At 44.2% G+C, this 26,128-nt stretch overlaps 1 protein-coding gene across 2 annotated transcripts in view; it reads right to left on the bottom strand.

Annotated features, from left to right (window-relative positions):
• Window positions 1-26,128, bottom strand: part of GRAMD1C (GRAM domain containing 1C) — a 1,543,720-nt gene that overhangs the window by 760,387 nt on the left and 757,205 nt on the right. For both annotated transcript variants that reach the window (XM_086935588.1, XM_086935589.1), the window contains one exon: window positions 19,302-19,420. In XM_086935588.1, coding sequence (XP_086791714.1) covers window positions 19,302-19,420 — 119 coding nt within the window. The remainder of the gene's footprint in view (window positions 1-19,301; window positions 19,421-26,128) is intronic.

The following is a 26,128-nucleotide window of genomic DNA, read 5'->3' as shown; positions in this document are numbered from 1 at the left end:
GTCAGACAAGCACTGGCTCTTCCAGGATCAGGCGGTGGCGGGCCGTCCCTTACAAGAGGTGCCCTTTCTGCGTAGAACGCACCGCCCTCCGAACCTATACGCATCTTTTGTTACGCGGGTCCCGCTGAGGGTGTGGGACGTTACCAACAAGACCCACGAGCTCACCACATTCCCCTCTCCGTTTACGCCTATTGCAGACAACCCGGATTTCAGGCCGGGGACAGACCCGGGAGCCTTCACGCACTGGCGTGCTGCCGGATGCAGGGCTCTCTTCCATTTGTACGGGACGGACGGAGTCCTCCCTTTTCAGAGTCTCAAAGAGGAGTACCGGTTGTCCGAGACAGACAGGATGCGCTACTGGCAGGTGCGGCACTGGGCTTTACAGCCACAGGTGCGAGAATCGGCAGACAAAGTTGCTGCCGTACGAGAAATGGTTGGTGACCCGCGCCTCGGATGCAAAGCTCATCACGGAACTTTATAAAATGTTACAACCCCCTCCCATCCACTTTTATAATCCTGGTAGAGAACGCTGGAACAGGGAGCTGGGCAGGACACTGAGCCATAAAGAGTGGGACCAGATTTCGTAACGAGCACGACACTCCGCATATCATGTAGGACTCAATGAAACATTCACCAAAGTGTCTACATACTGGTATTACACCCCGGAACGGTTGCATGAGATGAATCCGACATATTGAGAATACCTGTTGGCGGGACTGTGGGCAACCTGGTACACTGCCACATGTCCTGTGGGAGTGCCCGCTATTACATCCTTACTGGAAGGAGGTGCTTGATGAGATCGACGCCCACTTTGATATAGAGTTGCCCCGCTTCCCAGCATACGTCCTACTAGGCCTGCCTAACGGGTTGATGTATCCATTGAAATCACGCAGGGGTAGACAAATTGCCATAGCATTGGGCTCAGCGGTTCAAAACATCCTAATACACTGGCGCACGTCCACTGTCCCGTCCATTACAGGTTGGCTGCATAGATTGTGGCATGTCCTAGGCATGGAGAAACTGTCACTTATGATGGCTGGGGAGGTGGAACAGTTTGAGGAGTTGTGGCAGCCCTTCCATGTACTACTAGCCACCGAGTTCAGGGAACTAACCTGTCCAAGGTACCTGAGATTACTGAGACTTACACCACCAATAGAGTACACTGCTTAACAACCACCAGGCCGGGAAGCGCGAGGGGGGAGGGGTGTGGGCAGAGTTATGCAAGTACGGCTGAACAAGGCACTGGATGGGGGTAATGAGGGAGGGAGGGGGGGGACAGTTTCTTCAAAATGGGAAGGGTACAGAGAGTTTATTTCTACATCAGGGTGTTGTTTTTAGTTATGCACACGGGAGCGGAGCTCACATAGCCCCTACTACAATTGCGGGGTACCTGATGCCACTTTGAGATGGGCTCCCGGGGTTACAGCACTAATACCATCGCTTGAATGTCTTTTTCTATCTGTGTACTCTTCAAATAAAATACTTTAAACATAGAAGTACAAGCCCATTCTTGTGTAAGGACTTCGCTGTTTGCTCCACCCTAAGTGGCACTCCTTAAACGTTGCTAGGTCTAAGCTGCAAAGACTGTTTTCTTCTTTGTGCCCATGTTTTAGGTGTCTGGAAACGTATGGCTCCTAGAGTGACCCCTACGATCACTCATCATCAATGTCTGGCTGGACCAAGGATGTATACACAAAATGGGTGATCCACACTGATTGGGTTTCAAAGTGCAGTTGAGAAATACACAAAAGACATTTGGAAACTGGGATAAGAGAAAGACTGGGGCATGCAGTTATTGTTCCAGGACTTTTCATTGACCTTTAGAGGCACTGCCCCACAAGGTGGTAGTGGAATCCCTGAGGACGAACATTGGTGTCACCAACAGCCAGATCCCCAGTCAGGTCATGGGACATCTACGGAGAAGTATACCACCCTCTTCTGGAGAAACTACGGTCCTGGCTTGGATGAGGAGTCGCCCTCCTAGCTGAGAGACATATATTTGGAGATGTCCCTCCCATAGGAGGTAAGCTATAGCCCTAGAAGAGAAGCTGCACAGAAGGAAACGGACTGAACAGATTACCAACAACGAATACACGTTGGTGTTATAGGGAAGAGTGGAGCAGCTGGAGCACGTGGTGAATACTGTGCCTCTATCCACAAGTGTGAAACCTCTTTCCCCCCTAATGGGTTTTAAGGAGATCATTAACACTCTTCTTTGCCTTGGAGTCATCCGTGAGCTGCCAATATCAATTGCAAGGTGCCTCAACTTTGCAACCTGCCCATCACCTGTTGCAGGCCACGTCTGAGCTCTGAAGTGCACCGTACTGGAGCAAAACCGAATCTGCGATTTTGCCAGCTAAAAGATCTCATCATTCAACCAAGATCACCATGGATAAAATCTCCACTAAATAATTTCTCTGAACCAATAATCTTTTTGCCCATCCCATGCCCTCTAGATGAAACAAGTTACCTACCTGTACACAGTGGTTCTCCAGTATGGATATCTTTCATAGATTCACATGCTTGAATCTTCCCCGTCATCATGGTGGAAGTCTCACGGTATTTAAAATATAGCAGTATAAGTATAAAAGAAAAATTCATTTGAAACCAATGCAAGGGGAACCACATTTTGTTAACCTATTGTCCTCCTTATAGGGTCCAACTATCAGCCAATGAGACGCCAGCCCTGAGACCACAATCCCCTGCATAGCCTCCATACCTCAGATTTCAAGCACAAGTGTAGTGTTAGCTTCCCATCATGAGGTTAGAGTGGTTTGCCTTAAAGCGTGGAGGTGAGCGGGCCACATGTGAATCTATGAAAGATATCAATACTGAAGAACCACAGTGCACAGGTAAGTAACTTGTTTTTCCTCCAGCATTGAATCTTTCATAGATTCACATGCTTGAATCCGAATTGTAAGCAGTACATCATTTCCAGAAAAGTGTTTTATAGACAAGACCCCTTTTCTCCTTATGAACCAAATAACCACTTTTACAACCTACTAGTGGAAGACAAAGACAGCAGTTTGTCGGTCTCAAAAGTCAAAATATCAAAGACTAAATATATATATATATATAAAAATATACATATGGAATCATAACACATATTTATGTACATACAGTCATAGAATTCTGAAAAAAAGTACCTTAATGAAACAATCGAAGGAGCACAGCCTGTCCCACCGTCTAATCTCATTTCCGTGCTGTATCTAAACAGTAGTGTCTGGTAAAGGAATTAACATATAACCATGTTGCCGCCCTACAGATGTCTGGGAGCGACACTCCCCCGAACAATGCAGCAGAAGTAGCCATCTTCCTTGTCGAATGGGCCGACAAAAGGCAATTGCTGAAGTGATACACCTGGATATACTGTATCTAGACCAAGCATACCCCTTCCTGGGAGGAGCAAAAGCAATAAGTAATTGATTTGATTTTCGAAATGTCTTTGTCCTATCAATGTAAAATCTCAAGCAACGTCTGACATATAGTGTGTGAAGGGATTTTTCCGCTAGAGACATTGGCTCCTAAAGATATGTAGGTAGAACAACAGGTTCATTGAGATGGAATGAACTCGGGACCTTCAGAATGAACGTTGGCTTTGTTCTCAGCACCACCTTATCCCTATTAAATTAAATGACGAAGAAGTTTTAAATTACCTAACACGCTTTGATGTCATCTTTTGTCAGGAAACCTGGGAAGAAAAACCCCCTGAGTTACAAGGTTACACTTCTAGCTCTGTTCCGCCAACAAAGAGGAAAGGCTTTGGACGTCGATCCGGGGGCCTGCAGTCTCTATTTGCAATAACCCGACTAAACAAAACCTTTCCTATAAAGATCAGTATGACTCCTCCAAGTTGAATTCAGGCATCAATAATAAAACTGTTTCTGGATCAAAAGGCACAAAAGGTAATAATGATAAACATTTATGTACCCCCAAAACACAAACTAAAAACAGCTAAAGAACTGAGTAAAGAACTAAAAAGAGTAATGGAGGAAGAGGACACCGAACACATCATCCTGGCCGGTGACTTTAACACGCATCTCCTGTGGGGAGATAATGACGACGACACGACCCAGGAACTCACAGACGCATGGGGAATTCCAGCCCAAGGCCCCATAAAAAAAGTGAAGCAAACATGTTGCTCCAAATTTCTTATTCAGGAACTGGAACACTAAAATTTAAGAGCAGTAAACGGTCGCTTCAAGGAGGATAATCCGCCAGCTCCCACATACCACTCCACAAAAACATCGTCCCATCTGGACTTTACTTTTATGTCCTTATGACTGTTCAAAATAATAGCAACTTTCAAAAAAGGTAACAATGTAGCGAGTGACGATATGCCACAGGAGTTGACGCTGAAAACAAAGACAGACCTTCTACTGAAGGCTGACAAAAATATAGTTTCAGTTGAAGCAATAAATCTCAAGCGACTAAGATGCAACTCAACCAACATGGAGTTAGTATCAAGTACAGCAAAAAATATACTGGTCCGTGCAAAGGAAAACTCAGAACATCCGATGGACAGTTGGGAAAAATTCACCACGTCACTGGGAGATAAAACTCCAACTGGGATCAATCAGAAACAGAGCAGCAAGGCTGTCAATGTAACAAAAAAGGTCATGAGCCCTGTCTAAAAAAAAAAAATGAAACAGATCATAAACAACACCTTAAGGCAACTTCGTAAATCACCGACAGACCAAAAACTGCAGCAAACTCTCTGTGAATCTAAGGCTCTCCTAAAGCGAAGGAGATGGGACAGGAAGAGATCACTGAAAATAAATCAGTAGATAGAAGAGGAAGATGGGTGATCGTTAAGTTAAGATTAGCAGGAGAAGCTCTAGTTATAGTTGGTTATTATGGCCCGAATGTTGATGATCCTACAATATTAGATACAATCGAAGTGGAGTTGTTGGAATTCTCAGGCAAAATAATTATGGCTGGAGATTTCAATACAGTATTAGATCGTAAGCTGGATAGAACTGGGAATGACAGGGCAATAGTAAATAGCAAAATGACAACAAAGTTAAGGTCAGTTATGGCACAACAAGGGCTATGTGATATTTGGAGAATAAAAGTTGCACAACAGACAGGATTCACTTTTTATAATAAAAAATATAAGCATAGTTCACGGATAGATTTCTTTTTGGTGGACACTAGGTTGAAAGAACGGGTTACGAAAGTGGAACATATAGGGGCACATCTATCAGACCATTCAGCTGTGAGTTTAAACCTAAGACTGGAAACAGAGGAAATGAGTTCTGTCTGGAGATTAGATCGTACCATTTTAGCAGATGAAGAATTTCTACAAGCTTTAAAAGATGAGGTACTAGTCTTCTTAGATGTGAATGTCGGATCAGCTAAGGAGGATATAGTATGGGAAACTTGCAAAGCGTTTATGAGAGGGAGACTGGGAGCTCAGGGGGCCAAGAAGCGGAGACTGTATCATGGCTTGGTTATTAGTTTGGAAAAAGAAATCCGAAGATGCGAAAGTAGTCTAACTGCACAGGGAGGTAATATTTCAGAAGAGATAGTTAAGAATAAACTTTTAGATTTAAAAATACAACTTACGGCAGTACTTGCTCAAAGAGTTAAAGAAAGATGGGAAGCTAGTCAGTTGGCACATTTCTCATATGGAGAGGGATGTGGTAAGTTACTAGCGTGGAAATCCAAGAAGGACTTCATACGTAATCAAATTAAAGAGATTAAGAAGGTGGATACAGGTGAAGTCATAACAGAGAGGAAACAAATTGTAGAAGCATTTCACGACTATTTCACAAATGTGTATACAGAGGATCTTTGTCCAAGTAAAGTAGAGATGGAAAGCTGGCTACCCTTAATGAAACCACTTTCAGACGATTATATGCGGGAGCTGAATAAGGAAATTACTCTAGATGAGGTGATGAAAGTGATCAAGGAGAGTAAAAGAGGGAAGGCCCCCGGACCAGATGGTCTCCCAGGAGAAATATACAAAGTGTTAGGAGACACAATCGCTCCCACATTAGGTCATCTATATAACAACATTTTTAGTGGAGAGGTTATAATACCAAGCTCATGGAATGAGGCAACTATTACTTTAATACTCAAACCAAGGAAATCACCAAGGAGTTTGGATGCTTATAGACCTATCTCACTTTTAAATTGTGATTATAAATTCTTCTCAAAAATGTTAGCTGACAGACTCGGTAAAATTATTCATAAATTGATCCACGAAGACCAAAGGGGTTTTATCAAGACGAGATACCTAAAAGAACTAACATACTCACTGATAGGAATGATAGACATAGCCTCCAATTATGAGTACCCCTTGGCAGTGATCGCGTTAGACGCTGCCAAGGCTTTTGATCGAGTTAACTTTACATATCTAAAAACACTCTTCCAATTCCTTAACTTAGGTGATAAATTTACGCAATCTCTTTTTGCTTTGTACTGTTCACCAACATCGCGTGTGTTGGTTAATGGGACTCTCACACACCCTATCAAGGTAATGCGGGGCACCAGACAAGGGTGCCCTTTATCACCCTTGCTTTTTAATCTGTATATCGAGCCTCTCGGCTGCAAAATTAGAGCTTCAGAAGAGATACCCCCTTTTGTTGTGATGGACTGGTCAAAGAAACTTGGATTATATGCAGATGATATTATTGTTTATTCTTCAAACCGGTTGTGTTCCTTGGAAAATTTAGTTAAAATAACGAAGGAATTCGGGAAGATCTCTGGTTATCAGTTAAATCAAGACAAGACCGAAATAATGGCCTGGAATCTTAACACAGGGGGGGTAAAAACCACAGCAGAAATGAGATACCTCGGGGTTAGGATTACACAAAAAATTGAAGATCTGGCAAAAACTAATTTTGATAGGGTCAAAAAAGAAGTTGTTGATACTTTAAAAGGATGGATGAATCTACCACTTTCAATATATGGACGATCTAATCTTGTAAAAATGGTGATAGTACCGAAAATTACTTTTTTGTTCGAGACCATCCCGCTGGGTTTTAAAAAGGAATGGCTGGTTAAGTTACAGAGCACGATAACATCTTTTATTTGGGCGTCAAAGGGCTCTCGGATTTCATGGAAGAACATAAGAAGGAGAATCAATAAAGGAGGGTTGGCGGCCCCTGATATACAAATTTACGCATGGGCTTTCTGCCTAAAAAATTGCAGGATGTTGTTGGGTACCCTACTTAGTTCTCCGATTGGCGAAATGTTTGGAATACTGCTGAAAAGGTCTGGATATCATGATTTTGTTTTTTTGTATAAGTTTGCGGATCCTAAATTTTTTTAAAAGGTGAGACTTAAGACTTTGGGAGACTTGGCTGAGATATGGCATAAAATTAGAAAAGTATTAAAATTGCCTTATTTTAGCTACATGGCTCCAATATGGGAGTCTCCTGGTGCTCCAGCCTGGACAAAAGACGCGCTAGCACTACACCTGAAAAAGGAACCTGCTTTGCAAAGGTGGAAAGATTTGTTTCAAGATGGCAAACTTATAACATGGGGTTTGTGCCAGCAAATGTGGGGTCCGGTTTTTTCAAAATATAAATATTTACAGATCCAAAGCTGGGCAAATGACTTGGAAACAGAGATTGGAACTGAAAATGACTTTGAGTTAAAGTTGGAGACAGGGATCTTCAAGAAGGAAGTGGCCTTTTGGTATTGGCAGATTCTAGAAATGGAAGATGGACCATTCGTTTTGCCAGAGACCCTGTGGATGGACAGCTTGCCAAGGATCGCCACAGAAAACCAATGGCAAGTAACTATGTCTATGCTATATAGTATTGTTAAACCTGCAAACCTAAGGCAAAATCTTTTATTTACCATCCACAGGGCATATTGGTCTCCGTATAGACTTTCTAAATTCAAAGCTGGCGGAATTGTGGGGTGTCCAAAATGTAAAACCCCAAAAGTGGATGACATACATATGTTTGTGTCTTGTCCAAAAATTATGCAATTCTGGATTGATGTAAGTAATTCTCTCTCCAAATCTCTGAACCAACGCATTGAGGTAAGCCCTGAGTTAATTATTACGGGGAGATATGATTTGGAAAACAGATGTATGAATAACAATGTTAGACTTATTTTTTATGCTATGTTGCTAGCACGTCGAGAGATATGTAAACTATGGGTCTCACCGCTCAGTCCTAGTTTAATGGATTGGATTTTAGCTATGAGGTATATAGCTAAGCTTGATATTCTAGACCATTCTAAGAGAAATAGAGGATTTTGGATACCCTTCTTGTTATGTTTTGGTTGAATAATTTTTTGTGATGAAGTCCAATGATTAAGCCCATGCCTATCTCGCTGGTATATGGTATTTCAGGACGAAAAATAGAGATGGAGGAGGACACACTTGCTGAGTCAGGTGGCCAAGAGGGATAGTTCGGAGAAAGGCCAGACTCAAGAATAGGTGATGTCCACGCCCCATTATTCTAAACCAGCATATGAGATAAAAATCCCAGTGATGGATTAAGATAGAAGCTATGGGTGGCGAGGTGGCAAATGAGGATAAAAAAACAAAAAAAACAAAAAAAGGAAGAGATCACTGAACAACGATCTATGGTTTAAACTACTATACGGATCGAACATGAAAAATAGCGCCAAGTTTTAGCAATCAATTAATAGATTACAACGCCCAACCCATCCTGGGAGAAACTCTAGCATCTTTGAAGCGGCCTGGGTCGACTTTCTTTATAATTATTTTAATGGAACCAATTCTATACTTGTTCAAAGCGCCACTCCTAGCACCGAGAGAGTGATCAGCTCGACAAAGGAGAAGCTATACCAAAATCACGTCCATTCAGATGAAAAATTCCCCCAAGCATTCGCCCACCTACCAAGGAAAACGGACTTGACACGGATACTGACAAAAGAGAAGCCTAGTAGCCTGGAAACAACCTTAATTCAGAAACAAATAGCAAAGGGAAGACAGGCAGGTGCCCCAGGCCCTAATAGCATTCTGCCAAAGCTGTACAAACATGATCCTGAATTTTGGAGCAATACACTAGAACCTGTCTTTAAATATGCATTAGAAACATCTATTATTCCACAGTCTTGGAGAGGCTCAATCATAAGCCCGATATACAAACAAGGTTAGAGGTCAGAGCCAAAAAACTATCGATTGATAGCCCTCATTGACACCAAAGCTAAATATTTTGCGGGCTTATTTTAAATGACCTAACAACTTGGGCTTCAGACAACCACATTATTTCACCAACACAAACCGGGTTCCGTCAAGGTCAAGGAACAATAACAAATATTATGGCGCTAACTTTACTATGGATGCAGCAAAACAGGGGAAGTATCCCCTGTTCCTCTGCTTCATAGACTTTACAGCCGCCTTTGACCATGTGGACAGGACAAAGCTCTGGCAAAAACTACAAGGGATGGGAATACCACCTCTGCTTCTGGACCATTTAAGGAACCTGCATACAAACACCTGAGTAAGGATAAAGCTAGGTGCAGGGACTCACGTATCAAAAGAAATCCCTACATCAAAAAAGTTAAAACAAGGGTGCGTCTTAGACCAGTCGCTTTTAACCTTTACCTAGCAGACTTACCGGGGGAATTGGACAAGTGTAAAAACCATGCTCCAAAATGAGGAAATATAAGCTTATAAAACCGGTTATATGCCAACGATTTGGTTCTGATAAGTCATACTCCTATTGGATTACAGCATCTACTGAACGTGACCTATAGCTTCTCAGTAAGGAACGCCCTGAAAATAAATTATAGTAAGACAAGAATAATGGCAGTAAATCATCACAGGAAGAAAGGTTTCAATTGGTTCTTGGATGGGCACCGCTTAGATCAAGCACCCAGCTACAAATACCTAGGATTAATACTAGACCAAAACAACTCATTTAAATCACAAATAGAATCCGTACGGAGGAAAGGGGTAATGATATATTTGGCATTAAAACCTCTAAAGAAGCTACTGCCAGACTTAACACTCGACCCATTAATAAAAGTCCTGCAAGCAAAACTTCATCCTACAATAACATACAGTAGCTCAGCAATGAAGGGCAAAGATGCAAAAGCTGTAGAAAATACAATAACTAACGCATATCGATCCATCTTTCACCTCCCTAGGTATGCTTCCCCGGCCCAAATACGGTTGGAGTTTGGGCTACGAAAACAATCAATCGAAAGAAGGGGAGCATACATAAAATGCTGGCATAAAATCAAAGAAGCAGCAGAAGGATCCCTGAACAGCCATATATGGACAGAGTTATTCCTTCCTACAAAATCACCAGCCAGAGAGTACCTGCAGGACTCAAACTGTTAGGACTGACAGACCTCTGGAGTATTACAGTGGCACACTCTGTATTTAAAAAAACCGTAACAAAGGTATCCCGACAACTGTCAGTTGCAGAAGATAAAAACTCGCTATCCAAACGATCTCACGGTTGGGAAGTACTGAACACGTATAAAGCTCTACAACTGCAATCTTACTTGAAAATCAGAATAAAAACAACTACAAAGGAAAAATTCTTCAAACTCTGCTAGGGGATTGGTGCAATTAATCAGTTTCTTCCCCCTTGGGAGAGAAAAGGCGGTGATCAGCCTTGTCGCCTCTGCGGCTGCGGAGTGGAGGACCTATTACATGTCATGTGCATTTGCAATAACCTAAGAGACATAAGAATAAGACTACTAAAACCTGTGTTCAACCAATATGGATTTAGGACTCGTAGACAAGCGGCTCTGCTGTGTTTCAACCCTGAAGAGTGTAGCTAAATTGTCGACTAACAAAGTTTTTCGACATAACAGCTAAGCGACTGGAAAATTTAAGTACGTTGCCCTTGGAACACTCAACAATAGAAGCTTTGCCAAATGGATAAACCCAGTAAATAGAACAACAGGGAGAAGAGTCACTAACGGAGCCAACATCCTAAAAATCTCTACCTACTTTCGTTACACTTAAAATAGTAAAAAGTGGTAAAAAAAGGCTTTCACATTGAATTAAATTATAAACTCTTCGTAGAGGTTCCTCTTAACGAAATGTCGCAAGCTGTCGATAGAAAACAAGAGTCAAGGCAATGACATTGAGGATTCTCCCTACACCGGCCATGACCCTTTTTACAACAACACTGCATCCCACTGGTAAAAGGCCAAAAATGGCACTTTGGAGAAGTCAAATAACAGTGACATCCACCCTCCTCCATCTCTACTTTGCCTTTTTTAATGAGTAACTGAAATTATATATGTGGACCATATAACAGTATTTTTAAGTATATATGATCAGATGTTTTATAGTAAGTTTTAATGTATGCAACGGTTTTAATTAATCATGCATAATAAAGATATTCTTCTTTATTCTTCTTCAGAGGAATGTAGGAAGTTCCTCTTAAATTGTATAAAGGGTTCAGAAACTGAAAAACTTGTAGGTCACTGACTCTCCAGGCCTATGTTAGGGCTAGTAATAGTGCCGTTTTCCAGGGCACGAACTTTATGTCAGCCTTATGAAAAGGCTCAAAAGGTGCCTTCATCAGCTGTGCAAGAACCGTATTGAATTGCCAAGGAATCGCTGGTGGAAATAGTCTGAAGAGTCCTTTCATGAACTCCTTCACTACTCTGGCAGACCAAAGAGAAACCTGTCCCGGTTTTCTCCAGTACCTCGAAATTGCAGCTAAATGCAACTTAAGAGATAAATGGGCTCAGCCTGTTTTGGCTAAATGCAGCAAATACGGCAGTATTTGATCAGGCGTTGACTATAGAAGGTGTAAACAGTGATCCAAACACCACTGGCAGAACCTCTTTTATTTAGCAGCATACGTTTTATTGGTGGTAATTGACCTTAAGGGACTGAGAATATCTCAGCAGTCTTGAGAAATGTTCTGGGATTGAAATTACTGGTCATGAGGTTCCAAGCCGACAAATTCAGAGAGCCTATCTGTGGACACACCACTTGTCCCTTTGCTCATGGATATCAGATTGTGTACAGGTGGAAAATCGAATATGAGGGAATACTGACATTCGCAGATGTTCCGTGAACCAGAACTGTCTCGGCCATGCCGGTTCTATTAGGATCAGATGACACGGTTCTGCTTTCATCTTGCCTATTACTTTCGGAATTAGAGGGAACGGCGGAAATGCGTAGGCAAACATTGCTGTCCATCGTAGTTGACGAGCATTCCCCCCACGAGCCCTTCAGAGGAAATCTGCTCGCAAACCTTTTGCATTTCTTGTTTTCTCATGTTGCAAATTGGAGAAGTTGCAGTGGAGAAGTGTGGCTCAATGGTTAGAGCGGCAGACCTTGATGCAGAGTGCTGGCCAGGGACCAGGGTTCGATTCCCGCCTCGGCGGGATCGGGCTTAAATTCCTCTGACTGGATATTCTCGCCTCAGTGCTGAATCTAAGCATGGGCCCCACGCTGCAACTCTGGGCAATAGCTTGCTTAGTCTCCACAACGGCCCCCGATACACAAGGGATGCCTGGTTTCACCATGGGATGCCCAGGAGTGGACACCTCACAAGGAAAAGCCAGGAGGGGTTCCCTTGTGGTAGGAGTACAAGCGCCGGGATACTTACGGGTGACTGTTCGCGCTATACAAATACAGCACATTTACACACATTTACACATTTACAAATAGGTCTAGAACTGGAGTTCCCCATTGAATGAATATTTGTAGAATCAGATAGCGATCCAATTCCCATTTGTGGCAGAGATTTGAGGATCTGCTTAGGGAGTGGATGACTGATAATCATCGTAAATGCAATTCTGGCAAGACAGAGATCTTGCCTTTTGGAAATCAAAATCTGTTTTCCCCGAAAAACTGGTGGCCTGACGATGCTGAGGCCCCCCCTGATACCATTTCATCTGCTCGAAACCTGGGCATTAAATTTGACGACCAACTGTGCTTTAAACAGCAAGCAGTGGCCGTAGCCGGTATGTGTTTTCACACAATCAAATCTTTGAGGAAGTTTTTTGATCTTCTTCCTCTGTCAGCCAGAAAATCAGTCGCAGTTGCCTTAATTAGTTCGAGGCTGGATTACTGTAACAGCCTTTATGCTGGAGTCAATAAGTCCGTACTCCATAGGCTACAGATGGTCCAACATGCTGCTGCTCGGCTGGTGCTACGTTGGCCCCGTAAGTCATCTGCGTCAGCACTGCATTGGTTGTCAGTTGGCAAAAGGATTTTATTTAAGATCCTGCTGATCACATTTAGAGCCTTTCTACAGCAAGAGCCTAAATATTTGTGTAGCGGCTTTAAACGATACCATCCTACCCGCTGCTTGAGGTCTGCTAATCAGAAGCTGCTAATCATCCCCAGATTTAAACTGGCTACCAAAGGAGGAAAATCTCTTTTTGTCTTGGGAGCTAGAGCCTGGAATAAGCTCCCACTTCACCTCAGGTCACTGTCCCACGAAACACAGTTTAGGAAAGCTCTAAAGACCTGGGTGTTCTCTCTTACAGATGCGGCCTGCATAGCATTGGTGTAAAGTGTAAGCGTCTCCATTGGTCAATCTTTTCCTTAAACCATGCCATCTGGTTTTGAGCGCCAAGATACTGCATGGAGTGATAGACGCGCTATAAAAGTGTCCCCTACATCTACATCTACATCTACATCTGCCCATGTGTTGTGGATTCCTGGAACATGTTGAATCTGTACAGTGATATTGTGTTTTAGAAGCCACTGCCAAATTTCTTGAGTCTGAGAGGATAATGTTTGTGAATTTGTTCCTCCCTGCTTGAGCAGGTAAAACATAGTGGTAGCATTGTCCATTCTCACTAGAACTGGGGAATCGTGGATTCTGGGGAGAAATGCTTGTAGACCGAAAAACACAGCTTTTAGTTCCAGCAAATTGATGTGCATCAGAGATTCCTAAGAGTTCCACTGACTGAATTACCGGGTCCTGTAAATGTGCTCTCCACCCCTGCAAACATTTGTTTGTTGGCATTATGAAACTGGGAGGGTGAGGTTCGAATATTAGTCCTGCTGAAAGATTAGTTTTTACCCCTCACCATGACAGAGCTTTCCTTATTGGTGGATTGTTAAAAACGAGATCCTCGAATGATCCTCGAGCCTGTATCCATTTCAGGTCGAGTTATTCCTAAAGTGGGCGAATTGTGAAGCCAACAATTTGGAATCAGTGGAATGCAGGATGAGAGCATCCCCAGAATAGATGTGTACATCCTCACTGACACAGACTCTTTTCTTTGTATTTGAGACACCAACTTTATGATTTTTTGAATGCGTTCTTCTGATAGGTATGCCTTTGCCTCTCCTGTGTTCAGCACTGCCCCTAGAAACTGTGGCGTTTAAGACGGTACCAGGGAGGATTTTTCCACATTGACTCTTAGGCCTAGGAGTTTTGAGCTGAATGGTATGTAGGTCCTTTTATGAGCCAGTCGTCTAGATAAGGATAGACCTGGTGTCCTTGCTGCCTCCGAAACGCCGCCACTGACACCATGCATTTTGTGAAAACCCTTGGCGCTGACCAGAAACCAAAAAGGGCAATACCTTGAACTGATAGTGGCACCCCACCACCTCGAACCTTAGATAACGTTGATGTTTGACGTGAATAGGCACGTGAAAGTACGCATCCAAGAGATCGAATGATGTTATAAAGTCTCCTCTGTTTCACATTGGGAGAATCTCTAGTAGCGATAGCATTCTGAAGAGTTTTTTGATATATTTGCTCAAACCCCTTAGATCCATTACCTGCCTCCATTTGGGACAATGTTTTTTCTTTATTAGGAAAAAATGGGAGGAGAATCCTTTTCCTCGATGTTGCTGAGGAACTTCCTCTATTGCCCCTTTAGAAGAAGATCTGAGATCTCCTTCTTTAGCAAAGTCAGATGACGATGTTTCTTGGGCATGGGAGGACATGTAGGAGGTCTTTGAATGAACTCTAGGGTGGTGTCCCTGATGAATGATGTTTAACACCCATTTTTCCGATGTTGTTGCTATTCATTTTTGGTAATATTGAGAGAGGTAGTGGTTCTGATGAGGTTTGCGTCGTAGCTAGGTGGGTGGTGCTATGAAAGTGTCACTGACTTTTACCACTGTCCTGTGACTTTCCTCGTACTGCAGGTCTTCTTCTGGTCGTCTGTTGTTGGTAGGGCACATTATGTGATCGATATTGCGGCTGATTTGCATACTGGCGATAACCCTGTTGCTGGTAGGGTTGGTATCTATAGGACTGAAAAGCCGGCCTTTGTTGGTATTGGCCTCTTCCTCCTCTACCACAAAAGGACTAAAATCGCTTCTGTTGTAGTGTCCCTAGTGATCGTGCCGTGTCCGTTTCAGCCTTAATCCCTTGAAGAGCATCATCTATATGCTTTCCAAATAGATTTTTGCCATCAAAGAGCATGTCAACAATCTTAGCTTGAATCTCCGGATGAAAAGAGGTAGCTTTTAGCCAGCCTTGCCTGCGTAAAGCGATTACTCCTGCCATCTGTCTGAAAGCCACTGATGAGTTGTCCATGGCTAAAGCAGTGATCTCCGAGGCTGCCCTGACCCCTTTTTGTAGTATCTGCATCGCCTCTTATTTCTTTTCGACCGGAAGATGATCCAAAAAAGGTGCCAAATCGGACCACATTTGCCAGTCGTACCGCCCTAATATGGCTAACGTATTTGATGTTTTCATGGACGTGGCTGCCATTACTGCGAAACGCTATCCTGTACTATCCAGTCTTCTACCATCTTTATTAGGAGGAGTAGAACATGTAGCCGTACGATTCCCAGAGCGTGTCTGGGCTGCTAGCATGACCACCGATTTGGGTCTTGGATGGTTGATTAGACATGCTGGAGATGATTACGGAGCCTTATATTTTTTCTCCATTCTCGGAATTGCAGCAGGTATTAAAGCCGGACTCTTCATAATTGTTATACCTTCTTCCCATATGTGGTTCACCATTGGAATGGCCCAAATCGATTTCCTAGTGGAATCCTTAAAATCATATCGAAAACAGTCCGCCTGTTTCACGGGAACAGGTAAGTCAAACCTCTTTGAGGCTCGCTCCAGCAGTTTGTGAAACCCTCCAATGTCTTCTGGAGGAGAATTTACTGGGGAAGGAGAGGATGGTGCAACGTAGTCATCCCATCCATTGCCCACAGGTACCACATCCTCAGCTCTCCCTCTTTTGGCCGGTCCTACACACCACTCTCTATATAGTCATCTCCGATGGCTAATACTCTTGGAGGTAGTGCCTTCTGTGTAACCGGTGGCGGCTGTGTAGTTTCAGAAGAAGGTGCACCCTGCCGTTTACTCGGGATGGTAGGCGGTGGAGCATTAGCTTCCGGAAAGCGTTTGTAATAGTCGCTACCCATGTGTCTCAGGTCCGTGATCAGCGATGGCATTGAAATGGTATCTTCCCGTGGTGGCTGAAGATTATATTCTTCTTCCTCAGAATCTTAACTCTCCTGAAAGGATTTGTATCTATGTGATTTTGGAGGTGGACGAACTTCAAAGGAGAAATCGGCCAAATACTCCGACTTGTCCTGATATTTGTCTTTATTTTCTGTATCCAGGCATGTTACCTGGAGCTGGGATGGTGTTTAAGCAGGCCCAAAAGGACCTTCCTCCTCCATCACAGGTCACTGAGGGGAGTGGGGTAACAGACACATTACAAGCCCCCGAAGCTATCAATGAATCAGGCCCCAAGTTTGATTTGAGGATCATACACTTGATCCTCTGCTTCGCTAGAAGGTAACGAGAAACGGTGAAGGCAATGCACTGTTTTGTCTCATATCCTTAATATGTGACATACGAATGCATTGTTCCTTCCATTGGCTTAGGCAGGACAGAAAAATAAAACATGCTCCAAAGATTCTTTATAGGCACTGCAGGTATGCCAATCCCACCTACCCCGCTCATGTGGGTGAGCCCAGGCTGAGGCGAAGAAGAACAGAGGGAGGGACCATAATGAAACTGCCGCAGGTTCAATCTCGTCAAGGAACCCTTACATCTTGCACTCTTATTTCACAGCAAGAAAAGCATCAGACACGCAGCCAAAGGTGGCTGAAGATAATGTGATTTAGTGTTATTCCTGATTATGGATTCAGCTGTCAACGAGTCTTTTCACAGTGACCCTATACCCAACTTTCCCTGTATATCTCTAACATACCTAATCCATGGGATTTTGACAGAGCCAGGAAGCCTCAAAATCTCCTCTAGCCCCTCTTTGAACAAAACTATCTAAAATCCTCTACAGCCCGATGGATGACTTGAATATTAGAAGGGTGTCATCTGCAAATATTAGTGCAGGGACCCTATATCCTGCAAGTTTTGGAAAAACGCCAACACACACATTCAAATGATCAATCAAATCATCAAACGCAGCCCTGCCTTACCCCTCTTGTGACAGGGAAGCGATCTGTCAGCTCACCTTGTTGGCCACATCTGACCTGGGCATAGGTATGCTCACCGAGTCTTACAATGTTGGCTGTATTTGGGGACACCCATATCTGACATTACTTGCCAGAGCTTAGATCTTGGGACCAGGTTAAAGACTGACTGGACATCTACAAATACTATGTTAAACCTGCCTCCTCCCAGAACCACAGTCTTCCAGAACAGTAGTTGTGGGCGTAAGACCTGGTCCAGCGTACTGTCCTTGCTACGGGCCTTAAGGGAGTAAGCACCTCCTTAGTGGCTCGCCATTCTTGATGCCTTCCTAGCAGGATACTACTAAAAGTATTCTGTAAGCAGTCAATAAGGCTTTTAGTCCTGTCATTAGCCACGAGAGATAGACAGCCTTTTTATGAAGGGGAATGATTTCTCCCCCAGCCATGTGGGTAGAATGGGCGCCCATTCAATATGCCATTAAAGACAACTGTGAGGTACGAACGCCTAACCTCCATCTCACTATGATAAAGTTCGCCCATAATTGTGTCTGGGTCTGGTGCCTTGTTGGGAATAACCTTGGAGATTGCAGATTTAACTTCATGCTGCGTAATATTGGGCCGCTCTTCTCAATCATACACGTGTCTCATGCCCATTGGTGCAGCACAACTAAAAACTGCCACAGTGGGACTGGCCTCTTCAGTTTCAGAATATAGAGTAGAAAAAGGAGAGACCCAATCAGCCACGGGGACATTAGACTCCACAATGCGGTATCGATCGGCTGAACAGGAAGAGACCAAGCCCCCCCTTTCGTATCGCTTCTAAAAGCCCTACCCACCTCACTGCTTCCCATTTCCTTTTAGCTTGGCATATAATCTATTTATAATTGGCCCTTTTGATTTGAATCTCCAGCTCGTCTTGCTGTTTGATAGGTTGCAGTTTAGCAGTCCTAGCACACCTACAGGAAGGGTTATACCATGTTGGGGGACCAAACAGCCCTACAGACGTTTTGGCTTCAACAACAACAAAAACAAAAAAAGACAATATAGCTCTCAACACATTTGAGTATGACCTACATTGATTTTCTCAAGTTTATCCGTAGTGTCTGCCCACCCAGCCTGAGATAAAAGACCATCCAAATGTTCTGCAACTATTCTGTAGACTGTCCCCAATCGTTCCTCGGACAGGGTCATTTGGCACCAATTCACTCTACGCATGTTATTGGTTGGCCTCAATCTAGTATCAAAAGGATCAGAGGGGCTGACTAACATGCCACAAAGTGGAAGAGCAATGCCACTAGAGACAGCATTGTGATTAGTATCTTGTCTCTGGCACACTTCCATGTCAATTAAGGAAGGTCAGACCTGTACATCAACTAATACATAATAAATACGACTAGCACTAAAAGGGTGATTAAAGGTATGTTCGCTGTCTCTGTCAGATGCAGTTCTGCCATTGCTGGCTCGGAGGCCCTGGTTTAATGTTATAGCAAGGATTTGTAGGGTTAGAGGTGACCGTTTTTTGATTGGTGGAATTGCTAGCCTAGGAATGGACTAGGCATTGTCCTCCTCCTGTGCCATTGACCATAGATTATCCATTAGGGGTTCAAATTGACAGTTGAAGTCTCCTCCCACCAATTTTCAAACACCAGCCGAAGCTGATGCTAAATGTGTGCTTAGCAGCTCTAGGGTCGTAGAGGCTCTATTGAACGCCCCTGGTCTTTGATGCACATTATAAATGTGCATAAGAAATTCCACCATCCAATGCAATTCAATAAGCATTTGCAAAGCAAAAACACGAGCATACTGGGTAAAAGCATTGGCACCGCACAGCTAAATGGTCGGCACCTGGTAGCATGAGACCTACTGGTGTGTCAATGCTCGTTGGGGTCGATTCTTAGTCTCTTGCAAATCTTTAAATGCAATAATCAGGCAGGTTATTGAAGTGGGCAACGAGCATAATAATCTATTTTTGCATAAAGACAGACACTGTTAGGCGCATTCTACCCAAAGATTTTACCTGGGCAGCCCCTTATCCTCTGTTGTCTGGGATAAATTCTCCATCTCCTCATTGTTCAATCCCAGTTCTGTGCCATAGCTCTGTTGCACCAGTTGCCAAAACTCCCGCTTTGTCAGGGTCTGAAAAGAACAGAAAGCACATGGCAGGTCATGCTTCACCTTTTACTTATACCAATTTCAGTCATCTACTACACAACAAGTTCATTTAAAAAAAGCTCAATTAACAAGTTACTTACCTTCGGTAACGCATTATCTGGTAGAGACAATACATATATTTTTTTCATATATTATTTTGCTTGGTTTTATCAACAAACATAAAAACTATTACCTATACCATAAAGCATGATTACATTGTAGGAAGGTGCATCAGTACAAGAAATCACATCAGTACATCAAGTCGAAAAGTCACAATCAGCGTAAATTGAGCATTTAGGGAGTATCAGTAATGCAGTTCTACCAATGAACATTTTGGTATCCCACACGGTACTGTTAATTCCATACTCAAACTAACATCGCAAGCGCATGCAATGCCATGCTCTTTTGGTCATGTTAGCATAGTCACACCTCAACTCTTCACCCCCTATCAGACTAATTTACTGTTTCCTATGACGAGGCTGTAGTGCGTGAATCTGCATTTGCATCCCCAGTTTTGCTTAAAAGATAAGTTTTGTACGGTTTCCAATAATTCCTGGGGCGGCTCCTAGGAGGAAGTAGCTCGCTTTATATATCCGACTGTGTATTACAGTACTTCATGTCACCATGCAAATTTTTGAGTCGTGGTAGTGGGCTTTTCATCCAATGGATAGCCATTCGAAGCTTAGCCAGTAAAAGTCCAATAGCTTTCAGTGGAAGTAAGTGTTTTACAATGGGAAGATCCCATCCAATTAATGCACTCTTGGGGTCTGGCTCAAAATACTCACTTATCATGGTTCCCAGCACCTGAAACACTTTATGTAAATGTAAATGTATTTATATAGCGCAAATCACTGACCGAGGTCGGTATCTAAGCGCTTGCTTAGGGAACCCGTCCTGGTATTCCCCTGTGAGATAACCCCGGCAGGGTATCCACAAGGTGAAAGCCAGGCATCCCGCCGCGAGGGGCAGTTGTGGAGATTAAGCAAGCTATTGCCCAGAGTCGCAGAGTGTGAACCCGTGAGTCGAGTATTATCGAGTCCGTGGAATTTTTTAGCCCAAGACCCGCCGAGGCGGGGAATTGAACCCTGGTCCAGGGCCGATCTCAGCTTCCGGGTCTGCCGCCTCTAACCCTTGAGCCACACTTCTCCTATTGGCGGATTCCCAGGCATTGCCAGGATACCTGCCCAAATCCTGCAACCTCCTCCCCACAGCGAAGGCAGCAGGAATTTTCTGTTAATCCATAATGATACTGCCGCTCAGGAGTACAATAAGCCCTGTGTAAAAACTTAAGTGGATCAGCCTGTGCCGTCGGTTAAGTGAGACTGATCGGGTGCGGGCGCAATAATAATAGCACTCTTTATCACTCAGTGGTGCACCCAGGTCACGCTGACACTCCAATCGGACTCGTAGGACTTCGGACTTGCGTGTGTCCTGGAGATTAGAATAGAATTTAGTAATCAGTTTAGAAGGCTTTTCAGTCTTAATAACCTAGGTAAGTGCCCCCGCGGCCTGCGGCTCCTGCAAGTCATTGCCTAGGAGTGTGCGCCAGGTGTGCCTGGCTCTAAAACAATGAAACAACGCTGGGCCCACCGGGTTGCCTATCTTGCTGTTGGCGGTCCTCTCACGTCATCAGCTCACCGTCTTTAAAAAAAATCTCCCATCACCGTTATGCATGGGATTTGCAGTGCTCATCGTGCCCCAGCCTCTTGGCCCATCGGGAACCACAGACACCATTGTAGGGGCATTTCTGGGGCATATAAAAAGGCTCCAGCCTGTACGTGTACTAACTTCTGTCAAGCCTGTGTAGTGACGGCTATTAAATCAAATACTTGCTTACTCCGAGGGGCAAGCTGTGTGAGCTTTTGGGGCAGTGATAAAGGCGCCGCTGCGTTCCCTTCCAGGTATAGAAAGGGTATGTCTTGTGGGCCATGTACCCAATAGTGAGCAAACGTGCTATTAGCCGCCCTGTAATATTTCTCCAAATCCGGCGCTCTCATAAGGCAGAGTAAGCGATTCCCACCGGGCGCAGGGCCTTCTACCAGCCCAGACTAGTCGTATCAGCTGTGTACGCCCGTTTTTAAAGAGGAGTTTCGGTATAGGGATAGGTATGTTTTGGAACAGGAAAAGAAATCGTGGCAATACCACCATTTTCATAATGGAGATTCTGCCCATCAGTGAAAGAGGGAGTTTAATCCACTTGTCAACGTTTTCAGTCAGACGCTGGGTGGCTCTCCCATAGTTTTCCCGCATCACTACCCCATGATCTGTGTGAAATTGTATACCGAAGTACCGTACCGCGTCTGTGGTCCATTGTAGCGGGAACTCCTTGGCTGGCCTCGGGATGGTGGGAGTGAGAGGGAAAATGATGGACTTGTCCCAGTTTATCCGCAACCCAGAATTGCCTTGAAACTGTACCAATTCCCGCAATATAGGGAAAAGGTTCACATCTGGGTTGTAAACATATAATAGGGTGTCATCTGCATACGCTGATATATTTGTGTGTACTCTGGGAATCTGAGCCCTCTGTGGGCGTGATATTCGCAAATGGCACAAGCCAGTGGTTCGGCAATCACTGCATATAGTAGGGGAGATAATGGGCAACCCTGACGTGTTTCCCGGGTGATGGCGAATGACTGGGACACCTCACCGCCTATACTTACTCTAGCTGTAGGTGATGCGTATAGTATTGCCACTAGATGGAGAAATACATCCAGACTCCTAATGTTTGCAGCACCTCAAACATGCAACACTGCACAGAGCCAAATGCCTTCTCTGCATCAAGAAAAACTGCTGCGGCACTCAAGTCAGGATTCCAGTTTTGTATAGTTCCAAACAGTGTTCTGAGATGAGTTTTGATTAGGGACAAATTCCCCTGTTCGGGCCGAACAATCCCCTGTAGCAGGAGCGCCAGCCTATTAGCTAGTATCTTTGCCTATAGCTTGGCGTCCACATTAAGGAGAGATATGGGTCTATAGGAGGAACAAGTGCTAGGTGATTTGCCCGGTTTCAACAGGGTAACAATTATCACTTCCCGCATAGAGGGCAGCATGACGCCAGATTCAGCCATTTCCTCGTACGACACTTTAAGATGAGGGATCAGCAAATCTTGGAATTCTTTAAAATCATTTTACTCGTGAACAAGATCTCAGTGGAGATCGAAACGCATTTGGATGGCTGGCTCGCTTTGAAAATAAAATCACTGGAGCAGTGTGAGAAGGACCGCGTAGGGCTCACCTTAGGATCATCCTGGAAGGAACACTCAGGCGACGTCCTGGGTCGGCAGAGTGCACCCTGGGACGTGAAGGAACAATCGAAACCACAGCCGCCAACATTCTCGTAGGCTGTCTCTTCACAGAGGGACTACGAGAGGAAACCGGAAGTGGGGGGAAGACGAACCCGGAAAGGATTCTCCTACCCCAATGAAAGGAAGGCGAGACAGGAAGGAGTTGTCTTGGACCAGTGACGGTGAAGGAGGATGAGTGAAGGAAGAAGACAGAGACTACAGGAGACTCAGCGAGGGCGACGCAGAGACCCAGGGAAACGCGGAGACCGAAGACAACCGAGAAAGGGAAGAAGATTCTGACGAACGGTGGACGGAGCAGTGGTGGTGCCCACCGGAGGAGGCTGGAGAGCGGCCGCAACTCGGGAGAGTTACGGCAGGGCCGGTGAGTCAGAACGTCTCATGGGAACCGGGAGAGGGTGAGTGGGAGGCGGGAGGGGAGTACCGGGAAGAGCACGGGTAGCGTTTTGAGAACCTCTGTAGTTCTGGAATTGTGGTTATTATTATTTTGAGTACAACGGGCACTTTTGGATTTAAAGTCACCATCTGTGAACAATATCGAGTCCCCATTTTGTTCTGATTGTTTTCTGGCATTACAATAATCTTGGACACGCTTCCCCCTGATCTTTCCCTTTCCTATCCTTACGTCCCAGCACTATTCTGTTAAACTGACCCTGAGCACCTCCTCAATCGACTCTTAATCACTCCCAGGTGTGGTGACTGGTAGAGATTGAATGCACTCAGTAAACAGAGTACCTGACGGCTCCCTTTTATTTCCTCTTCTATGAGCCTCTGGGGTGATACCATCAAAACGGTAGAGGAGCCTGGAACATCTGACCCGGAGACCCCGACCAGCTCATCCCAGAGTGAAACTGGTGAAGAGGAAATCCACCCTACATCAACTGCTAAAACTCTGTCAGACAATAAACAACGTACTTTTGGGAAATATATACAGCCTCCGCGCCTGTTTATCAAACCCGCACTCCCAGGTTTTCAGGTTTTAATGTCTTTATTTCGATGATAAAATCATAAAAGACAATTTTGACAAAACATTTAAAAACAGCTTCAAAATCTCCACATTTTACAAAATCTTATAAAAATAGTTATGTCTAGGTATTATCAACAAATATACAGTAGATCTAGAATTCACAGTTAAGAAGTTATTAAACCATTGTTGAAAAGAAACAAGACATTAAATATGACTAGTCTTAAGAATAAGTTTAGCATTTGCTAGAAAGCACTATACAATTTACTCATTTTTAGATCATGTGGCAGTTAAATTCCTTCTAGCTCTAATAGCCCATGCCCAACCTAAATATTTGGCCAAACATATCACGGTAAAATCAGAGGTGTTTGTTTTTAAAGCCCATATTGCGTCCGAGGATGTTTTGCAATTCATGCGTTTGAAGATGGGTTTTAGCCATTTTGAACGAGGTTCTCTATATTGAGGACAGGCGAACAAAAAATGGCCCTCGGTTTCCTTACATCCGGAGCAACGACTACAAAGATTAGTAGAGTTATTGCCCCAAGATGAGGTAAAGGAATTAAGGGGTAATGAGCCCACCCGAAATTGGTGGTACCATTTTTTGTCCATTGGCCTGGAGATAAGGTCCCAATATGTCTCACGAGCCGGATCCAATTTAAAACTTAAAAAGCGCCCCGTCAGATCTTCAGAACTAGAGGCGTGTACCAAAGAAAGGCGAGTTGAGGCCCAAAACAAACCCTTAAATTCCTTTTTCGAGGGGAAGTTGTTTGTGCCTGGCGAGACCCATAGATGACTCAGGCCCATATCACACAGGCTCTTTTTCACCGAGCGAAGCCAGGGGATTCGCTCAGAACCCTGAATAGCCTTCACCTCGGTTAGCTCCTTTGCAAAAAGTGCCAAATCCTCCGTAGTCCATACGCGCCTCCAAGTGGACACTACCCTGTATCTTGCCATGTCCGTTATTGGAAGGCAACCCATGTCATGGCAAAGAGGGATCTGTGGAGTTGATTGGGGCAGCCCCACCAAGTTACGAAGAAACCTACACTGGATTCTGTACAAGCACGAAAGGTCCATGAAACCCCATAACTCTGCCCCATAGAGTGTTGCAGCATTAATTTTAACGTCATAAATTTGTAAGGCGGGGGCAACCCTTTTAGTGATAGATTTCTTTTGCTCACGCAGGAGACAGCCGGTCAGTTGGGCCAGTTTTAACTGTTGGGTCTCTATTTGTGGTTTCCAGGACAGTCGGCAATCCAAAGTGACCCCCAGGTACGTCATCGTGTCAACTTGTTCCAGGTTAACCCTGTTTAGTTGTACACTACTACGTATTGGTTTTTTCCTGGAGAAAACCATGAACTTAGTTTTCCCCACATTTATCTGCAGGTCATTTTGGTTGCAGTATTCCTCAAAGTGATTTAGGGCCCTCTGTAAACCACCCCTCGTCTTTGATAAGAGGAGGGTGTCGTCTGCAAAGATCAACATTGGGAATTTAGTCCCCACCAGGGACGGTGCATCAGTATTAGTAGACCCAAAGAATTTCACTACCTGATCTATAAAGCGTAGGAATAGGGTAGGTGCGAGAACGCACCCCTGGCGGACTCCTCGTAAAACTGGAAATGAGTCCGTAAATTGCCCTTGTGCCCCCCATCTTACCCTAGCAAAGTTGTCTTCGTGTAACTTAATGATCATTTCCACTAATTCCCCCGGCATTCCTAGGTCCCTTAATACCTGCCATAATTTTCCCCTCGGCACCAAATCAAAAGCTGATTTCAAGTCTATGAAGGCAGCAAAGATGGTGCCGCCGCCAAGTATGACGACCTTCCAAAAGATCATACAAAACCTCAAGACCTGGTCAATGGTACTTATACCAGATCTAAAGCCCGCCTGTAATGGGGACAGTATTCCTTCAAGTTCCATCCACCCATGTACCCTCGCCAGGATCATACGAGCAAAAACTTTCTGGAAGCAGTCAATTAGGCTGATCGGGCGATAGTTCCCTGGGTTTGATCTATCTCCCTTTTTGTGTATGGGGAGGATCTCCGCCCCCTTCCATGTTCTAGGGATACGGGCACCTCTCGCTATGGTATTAGCTATGCTTGTTAAGTATGGTACCCAAAGGCCTATATTAGCTTTGAATAGGTCTGCTGGGATTTGATCCAACCCAGGAGCTTTCCCCCTCTTTGTTAACCCTAATGCAAGCTCCGTTTCCGCTTCAGTAAAAGACATGATTGTATTGCCAGAGGGTATTGCCGGCAACAGGGTCGATCTGGACATGGAGTCAACAACTACTGGACAGAATTGGGTGGAGTAATGTTTTATCCAATCTTCCGGGGAAACATGGTTGGACGGAGTACGGAACTCACCATCCTTTCCACATTTAACAATATCCCAGAATTTAGTCTGGTTATTAGATTTACTGGCATCCAGA

The sequence above is a fragment of the Lissotriton vulgaris genome, chromosome 8, assembly GCF_964263255.1.
Source record: "Lissotriton vulgaris chromosome 8, aLisVul1.2, whole genome shotgun sequence".
Classification (NCBI taxonomy): Eukaryota; Metazoa; Chordata; class Amphibia; order Caudata; family Salamandridae; genus Lissotriton; species Lissotriton vulgaris.
This window is presented reverse-complemented; position numbering and strand designations above follow the sequence as displayed.